A 13314-nucleotide genomic window follows, 5' to 3' on the forward strand; every position below is an offset into this window, starting at 1 on the left:
AACAAAACAAAGAAACCAAAAAAATTACATTAAAAAAGGGGCCAAAACAAGACAGTCAATTTCAACCAGAACTAAGAATAAAAATGTGTTCAAAGTGAAGCCATGGGAGCACCGAGGGCCTTGACTGCAGCCAGATAAATCAAGACAAGCTGATGAGGAGCAGAGTGGCGGCGCGAGGGAATGAACGGCAGCAGAGGACAAAGGCTCGGCTTACCCAGCTCTGTTATTATTTGTATGTTGGTTCCACTTTTTGATTCCTGACTGAGTGAAACCAATGGCAGTAGTTTGCCAGGTTTAGCTAATGGTGATGAGACAGTGCAGCGGAGGGGAGAAATGGTGTTGTTATTGAAACAGTTTCAAAGACTGCAATAAAGGCATTTCGCCGTCTCAGACTACTCTTGTCATCACCGGGATTTACTCCGAGAGATTCATTGTTGTCCGGTATCTAAAAGTATACAGTACCTTGGATTAAAGTGCACATTAGAGTGCACAGTAGATACAAAGCCAGAGCTGTCACGCTGCTGTACCACTACAACAACAATAAATGATTTCACAGTAAAACAGTGAAAGGGATGAACATGGTCTTATCCATAAACACACCTACTTTGCACTCTATGCAAACAAAATTGATCAGGCAACTCAAAAGAGCTGTGTTTTAACGTTCCAACAAGACTTTAATCTGCTCCTGGCACTGTACACTGAACATATGACAACGTAATTACAGTATTTGGTTCCAGTGAGACATGCAGCCACTCTCTCCTTTGCACATAACACTGGAGCTTCTTGAGTCCAGGACGGCAACCACTGACTCCAACATGGGTAGCATCTAGTCTTGATGATTACGTATGCAGTCAACAGTCTAATGGGATAGCCTCTCTGCAGGTAATGGTTGGCGCGGTTACAAGTAACATTAGGTAGCTCTTTTCTCTTTCTGGCCTTTTCTTAGCTGGCTTCATGCTCCATTGCTCCCTAATTGGGTCAGGGGAGACAGAGTAGCCAGTCTCTGGTGCTTTAGAAGGCCCCTCAGAGATCTGAAAGTTTCATGAGTCCCCAACACCAGTGGGAATACAGCCACTGCCATTGTTATTAATAAATGGACCCATTTTGCAACCAAGGCATTTTTTTTCCCCCTCTACCTTTTCACTTTCTTCCACCTCTCCCACCCTCTCCATCAGGCTACGTTTCTCTTGTGCATTAGTGGACAAATGCAGGACATGTAACTATAGTCTTCTAAATGCCTGTCTGACATCCTTAAGTTACAGTTGTCCACACTGTCCTCTGAGCAACAATATTTTCCCGTCCTTGCAGCTAACATTATCACCAATTGACAAATGTAAGCCAGATCCAATAATTCACATAAGAATGGAAACTTGAGTTGGGCATAGCTACCAGCGCTATGAAAGGGGGAAAAAAAATGTCCACACCACACATTCCTTGACTCCATTTCACCTTGAATGAGTTGGAACTTTTGGTAGCAGCATGATTTTTAAGTCTTGGATTAGCAGCTCTATGTGTCTATGTTTGCCAATGAGTAATGAGTTGAACTGAGGTTATTGGGTATGGCATGCGATAGTTGCATTTGAGGTGGGTGTAAACAGCATTACCTAGTTCTGTGATGATGGGGATGTTGGATCCGGTGGTGACAGAAGCCTGACGCACAAAGCCATGTACTGGACTGCTGTCTGGAGATGACCTGTCCATTCCAGGAGGCGTGAAACCTGAACACCAAAAACAGATGTATAGAGATCAGAAAGTAACATAACAGGGTGGCATTAAGTGATGTACTCGGCCTGACAAAGAAAGAGAGCAGTAACTCAAGAAAACAGTGGGGTTGAGAAAAAATGATTTTCAGGCTGGTCCCAACCTGTGCAACAGACGCAAAACTTGTAATGCCATCTTTTGCCTTTTTATACCCCAAAATCTATTGCCAGAGAACCACACATAATACCTAAAACTAAATCTCTGTTTTGCTGTGTTACTGTCTGTCTAAGGTAGTTACCTTGAGCAAGAGTTTAGCTCTCTCTCGTGATTGCACTTAGCTACTGCCTCATTTAGTTATGTGGATCAACTAACTGAAATACCAAGATGTCAGTTCATCAAAATGGATATTTTAATAACAGCTGGAGGAAACTCAAGCAGGTTTAGCTTTGGCTAAGGCTAGCTGAGCTAGTTTTAACTTGATGTAGTTCTTTATTGTTTGGTAGTTAGTCCTCTGCAAATCTGATGTGAATTTATTAATTTCTACGGAAGAATAATTGAAAAAATATTTTCCTGTCTACTATCTTATATTTTGACATCTTTTTCTCTATGTTGACTTAGTGGACAGTACTGTATACAGCTTTTTGTCACGGTAAAGAAAACACAATCCAAGCAAAAACCTGCATGTCTGATAAGTGTGTTTACTGCATATGTATCATAAGCATGTGGATGTGAACTGGAACTCTGTATTAATACCATTATACATAGTGCATGTCAGCTCACTCAGCATGAAGTTGTTGATGTGCCATTCAAATGTGTGGACTGACTGAAAAAAGGAAGCAGGAGGAGAAGGCTAAGTGAACAAGGCAGCTGCCTAAAATCGCAATACGGATACTGTGCTTTTAGGGGTCAGCTAAGACATATTTAGCATTCACATCCCTCCATCAAGGGGCAGACATAAATTTTATATGTTGTTCATTTTGTCACAATAAAATTGGTGAAGTGGATCCTGAAAACCTTTTATCGGAAATGGCGTGGCTCAGGATCATGAAATACAAGTGCAAGTGACAGGAGGATGAATTCACATGACTTCACATTTTTGCATTTCCTCAAAGTGACAAGTAAACACCTTAAATCTGTGATGCTATATGCATAATGCATCAACTGTGTTTTGACATCCATCATTTAGTGCTGACTACAGCAAAATGCCAGCTTATAGTGCCACCACCAAGGAAACATAATGCCGGGAATATATTCAGGTCACAAAGTTTTAAAAGGATTGCAAAATTCTCCACGTATGTGAGTATGTGTGTGCCTTTCCTGTCAAGAAACTCAATGAGCTGCTTACATTACAAAAGATATCTTCCGGCCCTTTGCAACAGAAAAGACACCAAATAGTTTAGTACACAGCAGGAAGCACACACTGAACTGAAGTATGGATAATCATAACTCTTGTTATACCAATTATTGAACTTGGAAATAGCAGAGGTTTGACACTTCGAGTCAACCAGGGAGCAAGAGCTCAGACAGTGCGAACATCATTTTGTCGATGTCCATAAAGGATGATGCTCACTCAACTGGAGAGTGACAGCAAGTTTTTGGATACAGCCTCTAAAACACTGCTCTTATTGTATCATAGTGAACATGAAGACAGCCCAGAGATCTAGAAGAATAGCTTACGTTTTGCGCGGAGTGTACAGCAGAAAGTGACTGTTGGTGAGAACTGCAATATATGAGGCCTGCTGCTGAGTTGCTTTCAAAACCTGTTAGGTTACAAACAGCTCAAAAGTTGCAATGTGAGCTGGTGAGCTCCAAACAGAGAGCGGTATGTCTTCCTCAGACAGAGCTAGATTACTGAAAAACCAGAGGAGCTAAAATGTGTTTAGCTCCCGGATCATCCTCTAAAAATGTGTCTATGGCATACAATATTCCTGTATCGCTTTATACAATTATTCCTCAATTAAACCTTTAGGAAATTTGTACTTTTTTTTCTTCTTTTTTTTTCTAATTGGCTGTAATAATTGTTACGTAGTTTTAGGCAATTAGCACGTAAGTTCCTTACTGCCAAAAATAGAGAAGCCAGAGTTTGAACAACATGCCTGATTCCACACACCACGCCTCCTCTTCTGACAAGCTGCTACTGTGAGGCTGTAACATTGTCTGTCCTGCTGCAATGTACAATAGGCAAGTGAGATCTGGGTTACATGCCCCCCTATCCCTGTAGCCCCCCGGGCACCGCTATGCTCTGTGGTTGACTACATGCTACAGCAGCCGTGAGAAGCTCTCCCCCAGGAAAGCGCATGTTTACTTATTCATTTGCACCTTCTTGTTTTAAATTCCACTGACAGTGTGAGCATCGGTAGGAGGAAGGAGGAAGAAATCCCCAAAGCAATACCTATGATACAATAGCAATGTCTACAGTATGTGCTTGTGTTTCCTTGTGCATGCATGATTGCATGTCACTCTGGTGTGTGTGTGTGTGTGTGTGTGTTTCTAAAGTGAAGTATTTATCACTGTAATGGGTGGTTGATGTAAGACCCAATTATTGATGACAATAGGCTCCATCCATCGACCCTGGGAGAGGGTATAGGCTAGGGGGTTTCCATATTGAGGTGGCTTTCTGTGAATACTGCTCCCCAGAGTGGCGTGCTCCAAGATTTACCCCTTCTTATTGTTCCTCGGTGGCACCGCTATCGACAGCACATCACTCACTCAAGGCTGGAGAAATAACAGCATTGGCATTCTCCTAAAACATGTGGAAGTGCTCTGCACTAAAAAATAATGGCCTCTTGGACCTTCAACTTTGATTTGTATTTACAACAGTCACAGTGGTGGCATTAAATAGTACTGAGCTCAAGGCATGTCATGCCTTTTGGGCTAATCATAAACTGAGGATTACCTGCTTGTGGATGTGTGTGGTTAGATCGCATTGACATGGATGTCTGCATGTGCACTGCACACGCATTCAAACACGAAGGTGTGTGTGTGCATATGTTGCTGTTTTGTTGTGACTAATGAGGAGCAGCTGAATTGGCCTGCCTGGTGATTTGTACTGGCTGCTTAATGATGATGAGGCCTGATGGGATGCCAGGTTCGTGTGTTTGTCTGCAAACATCAACAATCTGTTCCAGACGATCTGCCAGACACCAGATCAGGGGGAACAACATCGAATGACACAGTCATGTTGATTACATCATTAAAAAGTATTATCAAGGAGGTTTAGCAGCATGTAATTACCAGGGACAAGACTGAAATCATCAGAAAATCATGTGTAGTAAACACTATTCAAAGGCTTGATGAAGCATTTAACACAATGTTTTGTGTGTACACTTCTTCAGTAAGTCAGTCATAGAGTACTTGGCAGACACTGTGCATGACAAACTGCATTCATCCCACCCCAACCCCACCCACCCCCTGTCCCCTTTGGGCAGCAGTGCACATGGAGAGTAATAGGACACTCCTTACCTTGGGAATTAGCCTGTAAAACCCCAATGCTGTCATCAAACTGCATAGATTTGATGTTGAGTGACGCCAAGATGCATTCCTTATCCTGCAGTGAGGTATCTTCGATATTGTTCTGATTGGCTGACAGTATTACGCACATGTCGCAGAGGTTGATGTTGACAGCCCTTAAATCTGCCCGACTTAATGGCGTACCCTTCAGGGTGAGGAGAACAGAGAGAAAAGGCAAGACAGAGAGAGAGAAGGCAAAACGCAGAGAACAGACAGACATAGGGGAGAGAAAAACAAATTTAAGAAGTGAGCAGAGTGGAGCTTTGGGAAATTAGTTAACAAGTATTCTTGTTTTGAGGCAATGACATTCCACTGATCTAACTGGGCATTGGAGAATCAGATACATGGACTTTCTAAAGGCTAGCCTTCGCTGAGGGCTGTGTTTGGGATTCTCCTCTGATCATCAGTCAAGCCAGGCCTAACAAGCTCTAAGGCAGCAAGCCACGCCATCTGTGATGGGCACTGCAGCTGCAACACACATAAACTCCATTTTGGATGTGCAGGATGTGTCACTGCTCTGGATGAGGGGGGCTGGCTACGCTCTCATGGAGTGATCATTCAGTTGAGTAATGTGTGATCAAATCAAACTGACAATCCCTCTTCAGGACACAGAATGTGCATGTAACTCAAAATGTCAATGCCTTGTTAGTTGAACAGAGAATCTGGTTTAAATGCATCTTCTATGGCAGTGAACTGGTGCACTCACAGGTAAGATGGAGACCTTGGGGAAGTTGTGTAAAGTCTCCCACTCTCTCCGCAGGTAATCCAGCGAGCCCACAAAAACTATCGGCTTTAGCTCGTGGTAATGGAAATTGCTGGCTCTTAAAGGCATCACCAAGTTTCGCAGCCCCACCAAAGCAGACGTGACATCCCCAAATATACAGACCACCACATGGCCGCTCAGCACTGTCATGGAGGCTTCACTCCGGGTCTGCAGGGAACAGAGGGATACAGGGAACGGGGAGAAGAGCAGAGAGAGGGATGAGGAGGAGTGCAGACAGAGAAGAGAGGAAGACACTCACAAACACAAACACATATTTAGAGAAAGTACTGTTAATACAAAACTGGGAGGTGTAAATAAAGTAAAACATTGTATATTTAAGCGGATTTAAGAGTTATAAACTGTTATAAACCCATATTAAATAGTTTGTTAACCAAGTATTTACTGAATTCTATATTTATTCCATCATAAAAAACATTCTAACAGGGTTTACTATTTACACATGTACACAAGTTTGGTTAACCACTATTCTGTTTATAAACAGTTTATTGGATAACCAGAAATGGGAAGTATACAGAACAAAAACATAACATGTCGTCTTTTCTGAAAGGGCTGAAAAATGCAGTTTGTAAGATTTTAGGCACATACAGTATGTATGACTAGGACCCTGTCATAAATCAGAGAGGTATAAATAAACAAATCTTCTCTATTGTATGACGTTCGAGTTGAAAAAGAACAATGCAAGGCCCTGTTTTCAAGATCTGTCGCCTGTCACAGCAGCTTGATGTGCATTTGATTGCAAGTTTGAATGTACGTTAACTAAACTAAACGCTACTATGATCCCAGTGGGTTTGAAACTAAAACTGTATCTTTGTTTACTGGAGACATACGGTAAAACTAAGAAAAGCAAGGACCCACTGCTGCAACGTTGCTCATACTCTCAGCTAGTGATCTGGTGGATTAAACATTTTCGACTATCTACATGTCTAGAAATGTTTTGGTGACCCATCTCATGCAGGAACATCCTTCGGCCCCCCTTAAACTAATTAAAGCAACATATAAATGTCAACTATATAGATGAATGCGTCTTCTCTGTTACATTTGATTTAGACAGGGTTAACCCTCCCCAAACAAATTGTGCACTGACATAAATGCTTACAAACTGCCTTGTTAGAAACTCTGAGCAAACCCATGCGTGCTGTGTTGAAATACTGTTCACAGATCCTTGGCGGATATATATAAAAAAAAAATCAATAAACTCACCTTGAAACAACAGAGAGGCAGTGAGAGAAATTTCATTGCACATTAGTTTGTGATTGTGTTACTACAATATTGAGGGGAAACTTTGGCTCCTGACCATACTTACTTTAACTTTGTTTTATTGCATATTTTATTATAATTTAGAGGTTTTGCAGCTACACAGTTATCGTCCCACTCACCAGGATGACTTTTTCGATGTCTTTTGATGGGCACCAGTGAAACATCCCTGTCGAGTCATACCTCTTCACGCTCATGTCCATGCTCTCGATTTGTTCATTTCCAGGAATGAGAAGGGGGTCGTGTCGACTGGGAAAACAGAACAATTTATTTATGTTAGACCATTTTGTTAAATGACTACAGCTTTGTAAATGAAGTGGTAACATGAAAGAGGCAAAAGACCACCTGGGTTTCTTGAGACCTACACTGTCTACATATACAATGTGTCAAAAGTCCATCGCATTCTCAGAGTGTTGGACTTTCTACTGCACTACATAGTGTAGGTCCCATAACTACCATATTATTCCTCCATTCCTTCTTGTCCTTGATGTCAAGTCATCAGAAAACTCAAAGACCTTGGTGCTCACAGTGGTGCAGAGAACAGCGAGACTTGAGTGCTACTGACTGAATGGCATGACAACACAAGGCCAATTACCAGCTTTTACCCTCTCCTCGAGCTTCTGACGCCATGCGGCGCAAATAGTAAAAGCTCCAACAGACTCACACTTTAAATATTTCAGGAATTTGCCCAATCACATTTTGCTTTCCCAACTGATGGCCATTAATGTTTCAACAGCATGTCACAACCAAACAGGCTAATCCACAGCAGTGGGCTGCTGAGTTTTATCCGGTGTAACACTGACCATGAAAGGGCTCCTGTCATTCCTGTTATACCGCCTCTCTTGTTCTTGCATTTATCCTACAAGACATGTTCTCGCAGTTCCTCTGAAGGCAATCCATAAAATTTCATGCAAAACACTGAGTCAGGATAACCTGTAGACATTTAGTGTTGTTCCTCAAAAAACACTGCTTGTTTTATAGCAATGCAATTGTTATTTGCAATTCAACCCAAATAATGAAATCCTTGGTTAAAGCAGCGCTATACAGACTCCAAAAACAGGCAACTGCAGAGAGAGAGACATTTGAGTAATATGGGAGAAAACATCCCAAGAATTTGACATACATCTCTCTCAGTATCACTCTCTCTATCCTCTATCAACACTGTCATTCACTGACAAGGCTTTGATGTTGTCTCTTCCCTCAACCTGCATTTGAGTTGCATACCAATGCAGGAAAAGTTACAAAAAAAAAAAAAGCTGTCAATTAGCCACTCTCTCTCTCTCCACCTCTCTTCCCTCTATCAGTTAGTGCAGGTGATAATAACACTGACAGCATTTAGTGTTTTTACACTCAGCCTGAATCTTTCATCCAGAGCCGCGTGTTGCGCCAATCAACTCCACAGAGCCCCCGTCACTTCAATCTGCTCAGCTCTGCTCGCCTCCACACAGGGGCTGACTGGCGCATGCAGGCGGGCTGCCGCTCCAGCTCTCTCTGCCAAGACAGCTATCTTTCACAGAGCTGTCAGCGGTGTGACTGGCAGCCTGTCACAGGCTCCACACACCTCCTTCTCCCTCTGCCTTCTCCCTGCCTCGGGTTGAACGTACCACAAGACTAAGGGAGAGCAGACATGACGTCTGTGCCACAGTGCCACGCCCAAGGGATATCAGCTGCAGATGATATTGTGACATCTTCTGCGATAGGATGCGTGTCCTCAGTCATGACCCGTCAAAAAGGTTTGTGGTAATGGTGTTAATGCCATGGTGGCAATCCTGCTCGTTAGCATGGTAACACGTCACACTGGCAACTGGGGCATTAACAACACAACCATGATAGGGAAAAGTCAGCCAGGATGCAAAGTGGGATTAAATGTCACCCATAGTGTTTAAAAATATTACACAGATATCAATTTCTAGATGAATTTAAAACAAAATGCAATGTCTAATTTTAACTTGGATTGATTTTTTGGGAAGTATATCTTTTATTAGAAGTTTCCCCACCAAAATACATTCACTATATTTCAAAATTGAATAAATTCACAGTTCAGATTGCAAAGCAAACATTGTCCCTGGTTGCGATACAGTATTTTATCTGATGCACTTTTATTTAGGACAAATATTTCCCTTACAGCATGTCTCACTCCAGTGTCTCACCCTCTCTCTTTCTTCCCCCCTCCCTCAGTATATATTTCAAACAGAGTTGAGTTATTCCAGTGTATCACTCTGCAGTCACAAACTGGGGATGGGCCTGCTCCCCCAATCCCTCTCTGCCAGACTACGAAGGCAGCCTCTTGCTTTGAAAATTTTCCCCATCATGCAAACTGACAAAGGCATGCTTTTCAAAAGCCCAGAGCCAATCTGTTGATCATTATTTATTTACAAAGGCCTTCAGGCTGCAAGTCCTGTAAAAACCATACTTGATACGTAGGCGCGCTCTCTTGCTAGCGCTCTACTGTGTTTTCCCCCTCCTTGCTTGTAGAATAAAGTATCCCTAAGGCTACCTCAAACAATCACTTTTCATTGTGCATAAAATCCACCTTGTAAAACTGTTTAATATATATGGTGTTATATGTTGACGGGGGCAGCTGTGAAGGGGGGCTGTGGACTGTGATGGGTAATTTGATGTTTTGCTGAGGGCTAAGACTGGGAAAAAAATCTACACCTATAACAGAGGACCTGTCATCCCAGTACCCAAGAGCCAGCAGAATACAAAAGCACCCCTAAAGCAGAGAAAACTTTGACACCGCTTTGAAGCGTTTTCAAAACTGAGTAAATAACTCGCAAGAATTATTATCACTGCGAGATCAAAGCAAAGATGCATATATTACATGGCAAACAGGGACCATCTCCTAAGCAAAAAAGGAAAAGAAGAAAAGGTTTTGTGCTCTAAGTTAGGCAAACTAAACAGCCTTTTAAACAAGCAGTTAGCTGGAAATGTGCCAATGTGTAGTTGTTTGTGTAGCAGTTTTCTCCCTCTGAGCAAGGGCATCTAAAATGATGCTCTGTTGCAAACTAGACTGAAGGGTATGACTTTGTGTTGGGCTAATGGTTCGGCAAGTGTGAAGGATTATTAAGTGCTTGTTTTGTGGCGAACTGAGGGGGAGGCCGACAAGTATACTAGACAAAATCACAGGCATTCCAGTTCAGAAGGAGGAACTCTGCCTGAGGGAAGGAGGACCAGCATACAAAGAAATCGAGTTGAATGTAAGGAAAATACACTACAGTGAATGACCAAGAACAACACGTGAAAACAGATTAAAGAGTTAAATGATTCAAATTAAACTGCAGTGCAGCTTCTCTGCGTAAATAATAACAGTGACAAGTGTTTGTGACAAAAACCACACAGCTCTCTCTTCAGGTTTTCCTCTTGTAAAGTCATTGAGATGACAACCGTAACACTTACTCTCATTAAGAGTAGGGCAGCGTAGCTATGAATGTTCCTGTCCTGTTAGATCTTCCCCATTACTCCTTTATCCTGCCGTCCCAATCCGCACAGCTCGGCCTCCCTGTATTTTCCACGCTGTCGTGTTGCTAACCCCGCCTCGCAGCCAGAGGAGCACATAAACCTACCCTTTTATCTTTCAAAATCAATTAACGGCAATTTAATTCCACAGGACAGGATAAAAGGAAGGTAATATTTGAATTCATATTTGATTGTGATGATACATCTCACATATGGCCTTAAGTACCAGAAACAGTACTCACAGGGGTTCCCACAATAGAGGAGTAGCCTGAGGGCAAAGTAACCATGCAGGTCCCTCTGATTGGTTGCTGGTGTCATTAGTGCCAGCATTGTTTAAGGAGCACATGTGGACCAGACCGGAGGAGGTGACAGCTGGGACTTTAAAGCCAGAGGAGTTTTCAAACGGCTTCTCACAGCCGCTTTCCATGACAGAAATATTATTTCAGCTCTGTCATTAACAGCTGACAGCATGCCATCCTAAACAGCCACTGCCTAACAGGGCACTTCTCTCTCACAGTTTCTTACCTCCTTCTTCTGCCACCCCTAATTTGCCCCCTCCCATCCATCCAAACTCCCATCATCTCACCATCAGCAGCATCCACCTCTGAAGTATCTCTCACACGCATCCCTCCATCCCTTCCTCCCGGCCTCCGTGCTTCCCTGTATCTGACTTCCTCTCACTCCCCATTTGAAGTGCTGGAAGGAGAATAAAATCAGCGTCTCTTACCTCATCATTTTGGGTGAGCAGTTGGGTGAGTTTCGCATCCCTCCGTTGCGCTGCTTTTTTTTGGGCGAGAGAGTGGATGGATGCTCGTCTTCCACTGCAAGCACAGGCAAAGAATGTCAGAATAGAGACAGATGTTTGGGAAAGTGTGCTGGACCTGACAGCCAACAATCAATCGATCATTGCAAACAAAAAACTGAACAGAAAAAAAGGAAAATTAATCATTCAGTGTCAAATTGAGAGATTATAGAGAAAACATTAGTAACGGTAAATGGTAAATCTGAGAGAGGTAGGAGAAAAACACAAAGAATAAAAACTTTTTACGAGCTGATAAGGTTACGGAAGGCTCACATCCCAAAACCCCCATATTTAGGCTCTTCAAAGTTGCACTTTTACGGGGCCTTCAGTAATACACTACTGCATCTGTTCAGTACACCCGCTAAAATGTGCAGATGATTGGACCTCTAGCAGTCTGCATCAGAGTGACCATGCTTTCCTACGCAATTAATTGCCATGTGATGGTACAGACTGTCATTGTCAATGGGGCATGGGCAAAAGCAATGACAATGACAAAAATTAGGTTATGCAAATGGATCTTGAGTGGGTAGTTTATTTTATTTTTTATTTTTTTTAAACTATCTGAACCCCACCCCATCATTCCAGTTCCACCTAATGCACACAAAATTGCTCTTCTGGTCTACCTCCATGCCGAGAGAACACTTAGCACTCAACACACATCACTACAGACAGGGCTCGCTAACAGGGCATGAATTAGTGGACTATTAATATATCGATGCACTTAATAGATAAACATCATCCTCCAGAAGGAGGTCAGGACTAGTCTTAAAAGTTTAAATTAAATAATGTATTATCTACGTAAGATTTAACAGTCCTTTTTTTCTTTGATGCTTAGGTGTTAAGCGTTTGCAGGACGCTGAGCCACAACCACAATGTTTCTTACAATTTTTTCCTGTCAACTATACTTGAAGTGTTAAGAAATGGCGGGGTAAAAACACTATTTTTCAAACTTTGCTTGAGTCCCAGTCAGACAGAGAGGACGAGAAAGAGCAGCCAGATTGAGGCCAGGCCCAGTCGTCTGAAGATTTCAGGCAAGCTAACAGTAGTCTGATCTTCACTACTGTCTGTGAGTTTCAAGAGCTTTCAAACAGGCACCCAGATACTCTTATCCACTCTGCACTCTCCCAGCGCAAATGCCAAGTGCCCCGTCACTTCAAACCTGTATTAGTCCTTTGGTTAGAAATCAATAACACAGCATGATATTAGTGCAAATCAATGTGCACGCTGCAAGCTGTGACTATTCTAAGCATGTGGAAATTCATTATTGTCTGAGCTCCCGTCCTATGCTGTCACCTAATTCTGCTAATAAAAGATAAGAAATATGACTTTGCCTTCTAATAAAATGTCACTCTCTGACATTTCCTTTATGCAACTGGGCTTTCAGAATAGCTGATATCACAAGCACTTTACACTTGACAAATAATTCTCTCTCTAATGTACTTTAAAAATACCACATCAAAAATATGCATTGCTCGCCATATTGTTAGGCAGGCTCCTCCTGGTTTAAACTTAATTTGTTGACAGTAACAGTACAACATTTCTCATTTGCACTCACAAAAACAAAAATGAAATACTTTCAAGCTACTGGGTAATAAACGCTTTTACATTAATAGATTAAAAACTCAAGTTTCTATTTCACCTCGATATACTCAGAGCTCACAACTCAAGCGACATTTCTGAAAATAAATAGAGATAAGTAGCTCTTTTGTGTAGATTATGAATTCACATGTTTTAGCACTCCTCAGTTTCACCCAATGTAGGCAGAAGCAGCCACTGCACTAGCAGGTATATCTGTGCAAAGCAG

At 42.2% G+C, this 13314-nt stretch overlaps 1 protein-coding gene across 15 annotated transcripts in view; it reads right to left on the bottom strand.

Moving 5' to 3' along the window:
• The window catches only part of kcnma1a (potassium large conductance calcium-activated channel, subfamily M, alpha member 1a), a 133188-nt gene that overhangs the window by 14344 nt on the left and 105530 nt on the right, over window positions 1-13314 (bottom strand). For 12 of the 15 annotated variants that reach the window (XM_068721427.1, XM_068721410.1, XM_068721465.1 and 9 more), the window contains 5 exons: window positions 11436-11529; window positions 7372-7498; window positions 5918-6142; window positions 5164-5356; window positions 1605-1718 (listed from right to left, as the gene is read on the bottom strand). In XM_068721427.1, coding sequence (XP_068577528.1) covers window positions 1605-1718; window positions 5164-5356; window positions 5918-6142; window positions 7372-7498; window positions 11436-11529 — 753 coding nt within the window. Of the gene's footprint in view, window positions 1-214; window positions 299-1604; window positions 1719-5163; window positions 5357-5917; window positions 6143-7371; window positions 7499-11435; window positions 11530-13314 lie in introns of all 15 variants that reach the window. The other 3 variants (XM_068721493.1, XM_068721521.1, XM_068721512.1) reach the window with 1 other exon arrangement.

The sequence above is a fragment of the Cebidichthys violaceus genome, unplaced genomic scaffold (genome assembly GCF_023349555.1).
Source record: "Cebidichthys violaceus isolate CVI_PGR_0920_01 unplaced genomic scaffold, fCebVio1.0.p SCAF_10, whole genome shotgun sequence".
Lineage (NCBI taxonomy): Eukaryota > Metazoa > Chordata > Actinopteri > Perciformes > Stichaeidae > Cebidichthys > Cebidichthys violaceus.